Raw genomic sequence first — 15,430 nt, forward strand, 5'->3', positions numbered from 1 at the left:
AGATCTAAATGAGTCTTTTATCCCCCCAAAAAGGAGAAAGATAGTCAAGGGTATATGTAGTAAAATCTTTAATGATTTTTATGAGGTAAACATAATAACTTTTATGTTGTTAGTAATATTTCAAGATGAACACTTACTGGTGCAACTTAGGTTTACGACTTTCCTTGCATACATTGTTTAATTTTACATTAAAGCTATCATTTTTGGGCCAATAATTACAGTATGAGTGGATGCACCAAATTGCATTTTTATGCAATGACGTACTAAAGCCTGATGTATCAATTATACTATTTTTGGTAATACTTTATTTTAGTGGCCAATTCTCACTATTACCTAGTTGCTTATTAGCATGTCTATTATTAACATATAGGTTGTTTATTAGTACTTATAAAGCACTTATTCTGCATGACCATATTCTACATTCCTAATCTTACCCCAAACCAAAACTTAACAACTACCTTACTAACTATTAATAAGCAGCAAATTGGGAGTTTATTGAGGCAAAATCATAGTTAATGGTTTGTTAATAGCAAGAATTGGACCATAAAATAACAAAAAATGTAATTTTTTTACAATTATCTTTTTGTTAAGCTTCAACAAACCATTCCGTTTAAAAAAAAAATCGGACTTATTTCAGGCTTTACAGGGTTAATACATGTTCCTGGTCTTATTATCATCAATTAATTAGCTCATATTATTCCAAATAAAAAAATCCAGTCAGATATTGAATCAAGCGCAACCCTACAAGTTTCCTTGAATATCCTGTTTCTCTTGGGAATGTGTTGCATTGTGGGAGTAAAACGTTTTATATTGACTGTAATAATGCTTCTCATCCAGATGCATTTGTTCAACCCAACTCTGATCCATATTCCGTGCTCGTGTAGATTGATGCTGCGTTGATGAGGGAGCTCAAAGTTGTGCTTTTTCTTCTTCTTTAATTATGGGCAATCAAAGCAGGATAAGTCTCACGCTGAGACAGTCTGCACATTCAGTCGATAGATATGAAGCCACTGCGCTCTAATCAGTCTGAGACTGCTCTGCTTCCCAGAGGAAGCTCAGGCCCAGGAATATAACGCCACTCACTTTGGTGTGTTTGGTATTAGCCTGACGTCTGGGTTTCATTTGAGTAATGTTGATGGAGGCTGTGATACCGGGCTGTTCTAATGTCTCCCTCTGTCCTCTTTTACAGCGGTCTGGAGTCAGCGTGTTCGAGTGGAACCAGAAGTCACTGCGTATCCAAATGGATCTGTCAATCTGCGCTGTCAGTTCATCGACAGTGGAACCACCAAACTCACACAGGTGAGACGAGGCTTTCTTGATTCGGTCCAAGTCTCAGAAATCACGTTTGGTAAATGAATACATTTGGGTGTATGAAATATTCAAAGGATTGGGGTTTTAAGAATCTTAAAAGTCTCTTGTGCTCATCAAGGCTGCAGTAATTTGGTCAGAAATACAGTAGAAACAACTATACTCTGTTTGAATATATTTTAATATCTATTTTATTCCTGTAATGCAAAGCTGAATTTTCGGTCTTCAGTGTCACATTCTCCCAAAAAGATGATGGCATATACTGTTGCACAAGGCAGTGAGTTTGATTATACTTGATTATACTATTTCTAAACTGATGATTTCAAGGTTATCAGCAGTTTTCAGGAGAATCCGTCTGCTTGATAAAGATACTTGGGTCACATTTAAATATACAGAGATCTCAACTACAGAATTCAGGGCTTATATGAAAACTAATTATTTGAACAAATGTAAGTAATAGTGACAGTTCAGCACAGGCCCAATAGTTGTGCAGTGTCTCCTTCATCAATCTAGTTTAGTGGATAGCAGGATGCTGCATGTAAAAGCAATGCCGTGCGAGGATTGATTTCCTCTTTCTTTCTGATTTGCAGGTTTCGTGGATGTTTGAACGTGTGGAGGGTGATAGGCACAACATTGCTGTGTACCACCCTCAATATGGAGCCAGTTTCCCTAATAAAGACTTTGAGGGCCGGGTATCGTTCACTCAGGGCTCCCTGGAGAACCCCTCCATTAGGATCAGCAAACTGAAGATGGCTGATGCTGGCAAGTACATCTGCGAGTACGCAACTTACCCCAGTGGGAACGAGCAGGGGACTACCACTCTTATCATGCTGGGTAAGGAACACACTTGTTTAATTATAGACCCGCCTCTAGGGCTGCAGATAGTGGCTAAACTATCTGCATTGATCGTGGTTATTTTGCTCAGCTATTTAATTGCCTTTTAAATTGTATTTTTTTTTATACATGAAATCAGAATTATTGCACTTTCATATAAGCACAAATCAAGAAAACATCAACATGCATAGTTTGCTTTTAGATTTAGGTGTAAACAGCGGTGTCAAAACCTGTCTGTATTGCTTTTTTATGTCAGTAGAGATGGCTAAACTGCAGCTAGCATGTTTGCTGGTGTTTTCAGTTCATCAGTGTTTTTTCAGTATTGCAGAGAGAGCACAAATGCATGGTTGCCAAGTTGGGAGGATTACGTAAACCACTTGGCAGAAAATGTATTGTTTTCGAGCATCATAACAATAAAAGTTTAATGCAGCTTTAATTTGTTTCCCTACATTACAATGTGTTCTGCTTTTATGGGCAAAGAAAAATAATGACTGTCAAACATTTTTACTATGATTCACAGAAAGTAACAATAGTTAATTTACCAACAAGTCTAATAAGAAGGATTTAGAAAAAGAAATGGAAAAAAAGTTACATTTAAAGGAGAATTTTACTTGCATTTCTTTTTATGTATATCAAATGCAAATTAATTTAATGTGCACATTAAAATAGGACGTCTCGTATTTGATCCATTGATTAATGATTGGGGCATTCGAACTCTTAAAATTTGCCAACTGCGACCATGAAAGCTTCTGGAAGCTTGTTACCAATACAACATGCAATGAAAAATGTTCAGGATAATTAACCAGCAGGCCAATACAGCGAACAATTATGCTAAGCAGAAATCATGATCACAGTAATAACAATAGTGATATAGAAGCATGTAGAATGATAAATGATGACTCAAACTAGTCACTGAATCAGAGTAATTTGAAGAAAAAGAACTGATTTGTGGAAATGAATCAAACTTTACGGTTGCTATTAATGCTGATGAGGTTCAAATCAGAGATGCTCTTAAAATAGCTCTGCTCCTACGCTCGTGAGTCTTGACATGAGCAGGGAGCGTGAAATTAGCCTACTGGCACAGTCTTTAGGAAACCTAATGGCCAAATAATAAGCGCATTAAAACCAAAGCAATATTTACAATCATTGCAACTTTAATATTAACAACACAAAATCTAATAGAGGACAAACCTTAAGGTTGATGTTCAGACTGAAATGTTAGGAGTGCACAGACTACATTAGCTTTACTCACAGTAGTGCTTCTGCTGTCTGCTTTAACACTAATGTCGCCCATTAGCCTGATTCATCATTTGAATGACCAAGCTAATGCTATCACCAGAGACAGGTCAGTGTTTATCCGTGTTGGCTGTGTTCAAGCGGCTCGCTCTGTTTATCTTTCACAGTTTACTCCCGAGTACACAAAGTAACACATTAACTCAGACCTCTCTCTTTAAGTTGATCGGTAACTCTTGCTTTAAACTCTGTTTGGACATGCCTCTTCAGTAGTTAGAGAGTGTGTGTGTGTGTGTGTGTGTGTGTGTAAGAATGAATGAATAACCTGTCACTGATATTTGATCATGTTATTTATATGCACTGCTATATAACAATTCTTAGTGCTAAAAATGGCACGTATAGTGTCTTATTTCATTTCAATTCAGCTGGGGTTTTTTCTCCAGTTGTTTTATGAAATTTAGTTCATTTTAGTTAAGTCTCATGAAAAGATTCTACTCGGTTCTGTGATTAAAATATTTTGGTATAATGAGCGTCCCCGTTTGTCCCAGGCATCTGGTTTCCTTCATAAGTGTGCTAGTTTCCTGCCTCTCGTATCACTCTGTGCTCTTTCTTCTCCAGTAATCAATCAATATTTCATGTCCATTTACTTTTGAAGTAGCTGTGTAATAAGTGGCTCTGTAGAATGTTTAAAACATCCTGTCAGTGTGTTTTCTTCCAATAATGATCTGCTGACTGAATATTATTCCATTAATAGAAGCCAATAACAGGCGTAAGTACTGAGCAGCTTTGCTGTGTGTCTTTTAACTCAAGGCCCACTTGATTGATTTAAAAAAAAAAGAGAAAAGCAAAGCATTGTGGTAAAGCTTTGATTTTGTTTTCCTCCATCAGCCAGACCCAAAAACTCTGCCACCGCTGTCCCGGTGCAGGCCGGCTCTTCTGAGGTGGTTGTGGCCAGATGTGAAGCTGCCCAAGGAAAACCAGAGGCCACAATCTCCTGGAGCACAGCCGTTGCTGGGCGCTATAATGACACTGCAGTGCCTGAGAGCGACGGGACGGTCACCGTGAAGAGCGAGTATCGGATGATCCCGACCCCGGCTGAAAACGGGAAAGAAATCACCTGCGTGGTGAACCAGAGGACGCAGAACGAACCCAATTCCTTCCCGCTGAAGCTGGTGGTGCAGTGTAAGATTCACACACACACACACACACACACACACACTGCGAGGAATAGTTATTAAATAAATTCAGTCTAAATACATGCTTGCTTCTGTGGAACACAAAGAGTGACTTCCTGAAGAAAACCCTGGCTGGTCTTTTCAGTATAATAAAAATAGGGGCCTTTTAGGGCTGTCAAGCTCTAAAATAGCAAAATAAAGATAAGTAGCAATGAATAATAAATTTTTTGAATGAGATCTTTCCATTTGACTTTGATCCAGTTCATAAATCACAGCTGTCTTTCCCAAAATCATTTCAAGCAAAGTAGATTGTAGAGACCACTGGTGTTCTCTCAGTATCGAGATACTGTTGGTTTTGATTAATTCTAAATGTTTTATTTTTATTTGTTTTTATTTTAAAGGTAAAGTTTTAATAATTAATAGTATATATTTTTGTATTAATAATTGTTGCCGTTCTTTTTTCTACATTTTTACCTTTTTTTTGCTAGTTTTTTTTTACAATTTCTGATTTTTATGAATTGTATTATTTTTTTAAGTCATTTTCATACATCAATAGTAGTGTAGTACATTAATGCAAATAAATTAAATTTTAAGTTTTTATTTTTTGAATGTTTCATTTGAATTAATCTGCAGTTTATTCTTATTATTTGAGTTAGTTTAATTTATAAATGTATATATGTTCCATTTTCAATTTCAAAGTTTTGATTATTGTTTTTATAAATAACCGTTTTTATTTTTGTATTCTGTTTTCAAAGTTTTATATTTTTTGTCATTTTTATTATTTATGTCCTATAACCTATTTTATTTTAGTTAATGTAGTATGGCAGGTTCAGCTGATGTTAATATAAATTGAAAGTTTATTTTTTCAATGTTTTTCAATGTCTTGTTCTTATAATTTTAAGTTAAAACATATTTTGTTTCAAGTAAAAATACGATCCCCAGTTCTTTTAGGAGCACAGCCCTGGTGTGAATGATTGGTTTGTGATTCTCTTTCACTCTCTCAGTGATCCTGTCCTGCCGGCTAGTACTTCACTGGAGGGGAAGATTATCAGTCAATAATCGACTCAAATCTTCCTCCGTTACTCACTGTGCTGCCGTGTGACTTCTCAAGACTTTTATGCTGCTGTTGTGTCCTTTTTATAGCTTGAAAGCTTCAGTTCGCACTCGTTGTACTGTAACTGAAAAGAAAAGCACACCAGCAGATTATTCAAAACTTCTCTTGTAAAGTTTCTCACAAGAACGAACGCCATACTATTTTGGAACGACACGAGAGTGAGTAAACAAGGATAGAATTGTAATTCTGGCCGAACTAATCCTTTGAAGAAGTTCTCAGTGACACACACGTGAACTCATAATCCTCCCGTATCATTCTCCCTCCACCCAACCTTCATCAAAAAATGCGTTTAAGCATCTCTGCCTCACATGTCAGCTTCAACACATTGTTCACAATTTTTTTCTTTTTATGAAAGCTATTTACAGAGTGTTTGAGGTGTCTGTGTTCGCATTGCTGAGCTGGAATGTTTGAGGATGTCAGAGATTTGCAACTTCACCGTTTCCTTTTATAAGCGTCCCTGTTTGGAACATCCTCACCTCTTGCATTTCTCCAGCGTGTCGAAGCACTTTGAGAGTTTACAGGGCAGCAGAGCTGTATCTTCTTCTCTCCCCACCCATGAACACAGATAACCAGCCTCTGAACTGTGCTTTCAGTGCAGGATTTACAGATGGATGTTTCTCTCACTTTCTCTCTAGATCCACCCACTGTGACAATAGAAGGCTATGACAGTAACTGGTATATGGGTCGAACCGATGTGGTTTTGACCTGCCAAGCTGATGCCAATCCAGCACCCACCGAAGTTACCTGGAGAGCGTGAGTTCCTCTATAATAAACCTTGAGCAACAGTTCAATCATTTATGCATCCAAACCTATATGATTTTTTATTTTGGTGGAACATAATAAGAATTGAAGGATCTGCACATTTAAATAAGATTTTGATGTCACGTTTATCTCATGACTCACAGTGCCAGGTTTGAATGAGCTGCATAAAAGCTGACAAAAGCACAAAATAAAAACACAAAAGCTGTTCAAGAGCTATGATGCACAGAAATGCATTCAAATAATAGCTTAAATTATGGCTTGTTCCTCATGCATCGCTATAATACTGTAACTTAACAAGAGAAAGAATAGAGCAAACAAGTTTTTTTTGTCATTTTCAATTGTAGACCACTGTTATAAAGACTAAAGAAAGTCTCACCAAAGCCTCATTAATTTGATTAAAAATAAAAACCGCAAGATGGATAGATAGATATAGATATACCTGCACATTCTGCTAAATATTTCCTTCTATTAAAGAAAAAAACACATTCTGTTTATTATTATTATGACAGAATATGCTCAAAAAGGGAAGGAAACAATACAATCATTTTTCATCCTGTTTTCATTAGCATTATTATTCATTTAGTATGAAGAGAATCCATATTTCATATTTATATTTATGTGCTGTTGTTCCATCTCCTATATGACCAAACAAAGTCCGCTATGGCTAACAACAGCTCAGCTAATTGGCTGTGAATTGAGGAAGCATCTCCGCCTTCGGTAGAAAGCAGCAGCAGCCTATTAACGCTTCACTGGTTCAACTTCATTTTCTCACCAAAACAAAGAAGAACATAAATCGATACAGATCGAGAAACAACATTTATTAGCAAGACTTAGTGGGTGAGAGACACTTGGATGCGGCAGTTTGATTGCTGGGTTTGAAGTTGGTTGACAAATATGCAACACTTACGGGTTTTTCTTGCACTTTTCCAAATGGAGTAGGCCTAATTATAATGGTGTGCGTTAAAGTGGAATAAACACACACACACACACACACACACACACCCACACACAAGCAGTCATTATTTTTCCACCATGTATAACACTAGCAAATTCTCAAAACATGCTTAGCGATATATTTAGAGATATATGGTGCATTTTTTGTTAACAAGGTGAAGTTTAGCTTAGAAGGGGAATACATATTTTGTTAGTATTTACATGAATTCTATAAATAAATATTGAACAGCTAGTGACTGCACTAGTGATTTATTTGCATTTAATGCATTTGCACAGCTGCAAAGTTCTTACAGCTGTATTCTTTATCAGTCATTTCTTACACTGTAAAATTAAGTACATTATATAATCACTTTCACCTCGATCTTTGGCCTCCTTTTTATATGTTGATCTGGGTTCCTAACAACACAGGCTAAAAGCAATAAGTGAAATCTAAATTGAATAATCTACTTGTAATGTAATCAAATAAAAGTAAATTAGAAACAAATGATAAAATGACTTAGATTAATACTTTAACTTAGCCTTCTGTTTAAACATTACATCAGTGGAAAGCAATTTAATCAATCAAGACCGACTGATTAAATATTAACACTTTCATTACTAGCGTTTTTTTCTATTCACTGACAGCATTTTCATAAAATTTTCACAGTTCCCAGAATATTTTTTATTATGAATATCCGAACATGCAATATGTCATAGACCGAACAAAGCCTCTGCTTTAAAAAAAAGATTTTTGTGGCTAAGTTTAATGAAAGATAGCAACAGAAAATCATGTTTTTGTCAAAGACTATGTCAGGATTGATGATAAGAGCATAGTTGGAGTAGATTGCTTTGCTCAACACTCCCAAAGCTGACACAGTCCCAAACCACTTCCTGGGTCGACATGTCTTCTGATAACATTAGGCAGTTTAGATGTATGTGCTGTTTAATGTTTGATTACTGCATTATTTTTTTACACATATGCATCATGCTTACAAATGTGACCGCTTGTGTTTTTTGATCCTGATGTTCATTACTCTTTCAAAAGATTTTGTAATAACACAGAATGCTGGAAAATGGCAGGGAAAGAGTTAAAACCTGATTCCTAGTCTTAAAACTAGACAAGAGTGAAGCCAGCATGCTTTCAAAAACTAGCTACAAATCCTCTTTTCTCTGTCAATGGTTCTTCAGGGCATCGGGTCAGTTGCCGCCTTCGGTACAAGTGGATCAAAACCGGCTGCTGGTGAAGAAGGTGGACGAAACGGTGAACACCACTTTTGTGTGCGAGGTGAAGAACAGTCTGGGATCTGGCAAGAAAGAGCTGGTCGTCATGGTCATCGGTGAGTAAAGCATTGCAGGAATGACACATGCACTACTGATGCACACAGTCAGTACACTTTCAGCTGTACAGCGTCCAAACCAGGCATGCACGAGTGGAGCTGAAGCATTCGTGCCTGGTTTGGACACGGTGTTGCACGCCACCTCCCTCACACTTAGAAAAACACACACAACATGGGAAAATGGTTTCTTCTTACTACTAGAGTTTCATGTACGCTTCTCTAATGTGGGTGGCCTTCAGAAGCCAGACTCTTACTTGGTGGTTGGGTTTCTAGTTGGCCTGCCTAACCCAATTTTGTGTGATTTTCTCCAGAAGTCTTTGTTCTATGTGGGGTCACTTGGTGTGAGCCAGTTTGCCGGGTTGCTTTTGATTTCTTTTTTCCACTTGTTTTCTTTTCCCTCTTCACCATACCTATTAGCACAGTTCTGTTGTTTCTTTAACCTCTCTTAACAGAAAAAGAAAACGGGTTGCTGTTCTTCTTTTCCTCTCAGTTCCTGTGCATGGGTTTCTTTTTTTTCTTTCCTAATGCTTTGTGCCGAAACTCACTCTGACAGACATTTTGTGTAATAGCTGATACGCATACTGTCTTGATGGTCCATTTGTTGAAACGATACCCATTGTCGATCAGCTACGGAGCGGCTGCTTGGCTAAATGGACACGTTGTAGGCCCACGAGCCACTGTGCTTTTGACACTTTCTAATGCCAAGGAAAGCGCAAGAGCCGCATTTAGAAATCCGTGGGAACCCTTTTGGAAATTTCAGTTGTCTTGTGGGAGAACAAAGGCTCTTTGTAGGCGCTCTGTAGCAAGCAAGTGTGGGATGTTGTTCTCTCTCACATCACTGTTATAGGGGAGAGTTTTAACACTGTCGTAAGGATGCCTTGTGCTTAAAGAAACATTCACGTCCAATCATGTCTTGATGCATTCAGCGCTGACGCACATAACCGGGGATTGTCATTGCGTTGTCATTGATTTTGTTTGCGTGATGTTTTGCACAGTCTTGATTAAAAGGCCAGTGATTTCCATGCTGGTGGAGGTTGGGTTCTGCTGGTTCGTACTGGTCAAGCAGGTCTGTTCATCAGGGTAGGAGAGCTGTTTTGGTGTGTGTGACAGAATTATATATGATCGAATTTGAGTGAAATGTGCCTGTGGCAGAGAATTACTCATCAGTATGTGTAATCTTTAATACCTTTCTTTAATACACAGAGTAATTTAGTACTTGAGACACTGATGATCAATCATGAAAACCCTGCTGAAAAACAAGCTGCTTAAACCAGCCTAAAGTAGTGACTGATTTCAGAAGGTCTAGCTGCTCTCCCAACACTGCAAACTGGTGTTTACCTGCTCCATATAAATCACCCCCCTCTCTGACCATCTGAAAAGTATTAAAAAAAACATCAAAAAAATCAAAATTGACCAATTTAACCAGCCTGGCCTGGGTAGATAAACCTTGTCTGGTTTAAATTAGTCTAGAATGGTCATGATGGTGTTTCGCTGGTTGGTCTAGCCAAGCTTCTCCTTAAAAGTGTCCGAAACCCCTCTAAGACTATTCAAACTGACCATGAAATTCACAGACCTCTCCTTTTTATTTTTTTTGTCTTTGCACGTGACTGCAATCTTGAAACCCCTACTGAAAAAAAACCTTAAAGAGTGCAAGGCTTTCTTTTTTTTCAGTTTACCCATCTGTTGTTTGTACTGGTCTTGTGCTGCGCCGTGTGTATTTCAATTAAGTCATTAAGTCCGATTAAGCAGGGTCTAATACGAATGCAGACACGAATGCCACACCATGACAAAGCTCAGCGGATTGCAGGCGAGACTTGTGCTGACGCAAGAGGAATTTAAAAACCCCCAGCTCCCAAAACTGTACACGTGAATGAGGCTAGATTGCACTGGTTCCCAGTGGATCCACCGGCCTAGCTGGAAAGAAATTGTATGTGTGTGTATTTGTTTGCGTAAAATAAAAATGAGAAAAGACGGTTGGAAGGAGGGTTGTTTTTAAGAGGAACATCCCCCAGACAGAATCCTCTGGAAGTAGAAATCACTCTTTTTCCTTTTCCCGCTTTCCTCCCGCCTTGAAGGATGGAGACCTCCGCTTGTGCCAGCTAACAGACTAATCATGCAGCTTGCCAAGAAGGAGTGTTTCTTCATTTCTTTCCCCTCCCTAGCCATTTTCAGAAACTGAAAGCTTTCATTGTAGACTCTATTGGGGGATTGAGAGGCCATTTAGCGGCTTACATTTTTGGCTGGAACTTGGTGCCATTTATTGGGGTTGGTAGCGAAACTCTTGAGTTTTTGCAGAAAACACGGGCACACATTTGCATGCAAGCATGTAAGTGCATGCACAACTTAAAACAGCACACAAGGCACGTCCCTGCTGAAAAGACCAGCCTGTTTTGAATGCAAGAGTTCATTGGTCTGTAAGGATTCATTTGTCAACAAGAAAGACCACATTGTCTGGCAAATCTAGGGCAACCATTATGTTTTTTTTTTAGAAACCATGTTTTACAATATGATCATATTTTGAGAATTCCTTGTGCTAGTGCTTGTTTGCCAATGTCTGCTTTGTAGAGACATTGAATCAATGAATCAGGAATGAAATATTAATATCAGATCGTTCCTTAAGCATGGCTATAGTGCTTCATCATGTAGAACAGCACTAAACTAGCACTGAAAGGACGTTCCAGCTGCTCTTTCAGAAAGTGCATTGAGCGAAAGCGTGAAATGAATTTCCGAACCCAAAGATTAGCTAATTCAGTGCGGATTGTAGACTGCGGCACTTCACTGCATCCATTCATGATTTTGCTCATTTGGATCATCAGATTCGGGTCTGTAACTACCAGATTTTCAAATTAGTGCTCAGTTGAACGAGATTTTAATGGTCTATTCTTAATGGTGAAGAGTATCATTTAAAAAATTGCTTGTAAATGCCACTTTTGAGAGAAATTAGCCTATGAATGTCCTATAACCTAGTTATTTATACAGTATATCCAATTTTCATACATAAAGCATACTTATGAAATGTGTTGGGGAAAGTTACTTTTAAAAGTAATGCATTACAATATTGCGTTCTTCCTTAAAGAAGTAACAAATTACAGTACTTAGTTACTTTTATTGAAAGTAATGCGTTATGTTACTTTTGAGATACTTTTTAAATCTTGGCAGGGCTTGTTTGTTTTTAATATAAAAAGTTATTTTACAAGTTTATAAGCACTTTCACACCAAAAGTGAAATGAATACGCCTCAGGCTGAAGGAAAGTACAGTACAGGGCGCAGCTCAAACGTATTGCATGAAGAATACGACGCAGGAGGAAGAAAGTTTAACACTATTCTGCACTAACAAAAATGAAACGCAAATGTTATTCTTTTTCTTACTAGTATCATTGATTTAGATCATCGAAGGTCAATAGCAAAGACATTAATAAAATGGGATCAAAAAGAAATTATATTTTTGCAGTTATTACAGGTTTATATAATATTCTGAGTTTGCATTTGACTATTTTTATTAATTTTGTTGACTACTGTTTTATCTGTTTTTGTGCCGCAAGAAGAGTAAATAATGTTCATATTTAGTCTAGAATTACAGTAACATCACAGCGCACGCAACGACTCTCGATTTCTCTAAACAAGGCAACTTGAGAGCTGTCAGTCAAGAAATGGGAAACTAGCGCAGGGGTGATAGCGTTCCGGCACCACGCCGGATTTCCGGCGTAGGCTACTGTGGCTGCGAAAAAAAAAAAAAAAAATCAGGTTGGTTATATTGGTCTACGGCGGCGTTTTAGTGCCATGTTAAAAAAAAAAAATAATAATAATAATAATAATAAAAAAGATTGTCTAATGTTTATTTGATGTCTGTTTTTAAAAGCACGGAAGAGAATATGTGCTGTTATGTTAGACATCGTTTCAGCTATTAAAATAGTTCCGTTTTGTATGTATGGCAAAATGATTTCGTTTCTGTTTTTATTAATTAAGTTGTAATGGGAAGATTTTTTATTAGTCAGATATACATAAGGTATAGGCGCATATCCAATGGTTTGTGCGGAGAGTGGAAGCTTGCACAATGCAATACAGAGGCGCAAGAGTCGTCACTTGCACTTTTTTTTATCCAGTAGAAACGAATTATCCTCAAAACAATACATGCCTTACCAACATCAAATACATAGATGGGGAGATTTAAATTATTGCTTAACGAAATAAAACAAATCAAACCAAAAAATATATGTAAAGATGCATTTCTCGCGTCAAAGTGGAGATTTCTATTAAGGATCTTGTCACTGATTTAGAATACACTAGTTTATTCATAAATAATTCAAATATCCCCTTACCCTCCGACACATTCATTGTTATGTACAAGGAATACAAGTTGATGTAGACTAATATAAATTTAAAATACATCGTTTTAATAAATACAAATCAGCAAAACTGTTTCAAGTGATAGGCATTATTCAATTAAAAGTATCAATGAATAAAACATTATGTTGACCAGGTGGATTATTCATTGAAATCATGGAGAATGACATTTAGTTTTATTTTCATCATGAATGACAGCGCACCGTGTATTTACAGACAAACAAAATCTGCAGACGTCTCTTTACTGCGGAAGTGAACTTAATAAAACAGAAACGAAATCAATGTGTCATACATACAAAACGGAACTGTTTTAATAGCTGAAACTTTATCTAAACGTTTTGCTATGTTCTGTCTATGCAAACAGAACAGCAGTAGGCTACATAGGCTAATAAATCAAGTGCGTCATCGTCACAACCATAGCCTTGTTTCCGCACGGAATAAAGTATTTTATTCTCGGAACATTTCGACTTTATTCTCCGACTTTATTTTTATTATTAATATTATTATTATTTTTTGCAGAGGTTAGATATTTCGACTTTATTCTCTGAATATTCCGACTTTAATCTCGGAGTTTCGACTTTATCTCGGAAACTTAGATTTTTTTTTATTAAATATATATTTTTTTTTTACATGGCACTATATGTCGTCGTACTGATCTGTCATTTAGATGTGAGATGCGCAGGTCAGAGAGCAGCTTTAACGCTCAACGACTCATGAGCCAATCAGAAGTAGTTAAGGGGCGGGCCTCGTGTCTTTGTCAAATAGATTGATACAGGTTAAGGCAATGCTCCATGCGCGAAGGTGTTTGCAATTGTGTCTCATATTTCTCAACTCCAAACGTAAGTAATGGCACTTACTGACCTGTCTTGGTATGACTGTAGCATCTGCAGCATTTACTTCCAGTGATTGTACTAAGATGGGCTAATAAGGTCAATGTAGGCACTGAACATATTGAGAAGAAAATGCTGTGTTTTCTTGAATAATACTGAGGGCATAATGCAAATATGAAAATATCTAAAAAAGAGCCACTTGTCAATAATGATGATCAGGGTTATACATACTTAGGCTGTTTATATATTTGGGCCCAGGGGCCAACAAGTTGTGTTAAAAGTGCGTCGCATACATAATACCCTCTCGGGGGGCAAGGAAAAAAAGTTCAGGCTCAGGAATTTTTTTCACTATCAGCCCTGCTAGCGTTACTTATTTGAAAAAGAAATCTACTTCTAAATTAAAAAGTAATGCGTTACTTAACTAGTTACTTGGAGAAGTAATATTACATAACTTACATTTCCTGTAATGCGTTACTCCCAACAATACTCATGAAAAGCAATATACATTTACACTTAAAACATGGATGTAGAAAATTTTTCAATTTGAAATTGCTAGTAAATTTCACAGTTATTTACAAAGAAATGGTAAGTGACCAATTGAAATCTTGTAAAACACACTCAATAATCTTTATTTATAATGTCAACAAAATCATTTTTACAGTGCATATAGCACATCTCACCTGCTTGATTGCATTGTCACAAGAGTCTATTATCGTCCAGCTCTGATCTGCTAATGTGACAAAGGCATGATGGTATTAAGATAATATAAACTTTAATATGATTTTCTGTAAAGCGGCTTTGAAACAACTTGTGAAAAGCACTTTATGAATAAATTAGAATTTGACATTTGAATCTTTCTTCTAGTTGACTTTGCATATATATCAAACAAATGACACACTTCATCTTTAAATAATTGCATTTGGTTCCTCCGGTCTTGAATATGTGCTGGCGTGCTCGAATCTGATGTATTCCCTCTCATCATATCAAGCAGTTATAGGGCTCTTATCTATAGCGTCTTAAGCCTTGCGGTGTGAAAACAATGTCTGGAACTCTGCGTGTGAGATAAGGTGAGAGAAAGACCTGGTTGAAGCTTATCACCCACGGCTTAGCAGGAGAAAACCGAGACAAAGACTGAGACCACGAGAGGGCGAGGAGATATCGCTCTGCTAACATTAAGTGAAATGTCAGAAAAGTGGCCTGCCAAGATTACCTGGCTCTTAGCCCACCCCGTCCATCATTAGGACTCATTACAGATGCTCCGAAACCTCAGAGCGCACTGTGGAAACACGAGGGCTCGCCAGCTTGCCTTTTCCTTCGCTTTGATCAATTGCGGAATAGAAATCAGGCTTTCCCTGGGTCTCGCCTTTGGCTGCCTTGTTGACCCGGCCGGATTCTACTGATTTAATGATTTACTGGGCTTTCCTTACATAAGCATTGAGCGAATGATTCATGTGGAACGTTTAAGTATTCATGAACATTATTAGCCATTTGGAACACTGAAAGAGTTAATTAAGTATTCTTTTAATGAAAATGTTATGGCTTAAAAAAAACGTATTTCTT

At 37.2% G+C, this 15,430-nt stretch overlaps 1 protein-coding gene across 1 annotated transcript in view; it reads left to right on the forward strand.

Annotated features, from left to right (window-relative positions):
* Positions 1-15,430, forward strand: part of LOC113119898 (nectin-2) — an 80,981-nt gene that overhangs the window by 57,267 nt on the left and 8,284 nt on the right. Inside the window, exons 2-6 of the mRNA XM_026289608.1 lie at positions 1,190-1,299; positions 1,899-2,142; positions 4,264-4,557; positions 6,300-6,417; positions 8,548-8,696. Coding sequence (XP_026145393.1) covers positions 1,190-1,299; positions 1,899-2,142; positions 4,264-4,557; positions 6,300-6,417; positions 8,548-8,696 — 915 coding nt within the window. The remainder of the gene's footprint in view (positions 1-1,189; positions 1,300-1,898; positions 2,143-4,263; positions 4,558-6,299; positions 6,418-8,547; positions 8,697-15,430) is intronic.

The sequence above is a fragment of the Carassius auratus genome, chromosome 19 (assembly GCF_003368295.1).
Source record: "Carassius auratus strain Wakin chromosome 19, ASM336829v1, whole genome shotgun sequence".
Lineage (NCBI taxonomy): Eukaryota > Metazoa > Chordata > Actinopteri > Cypriniformes > Cyprinidae > Carassius > Carassius auratus.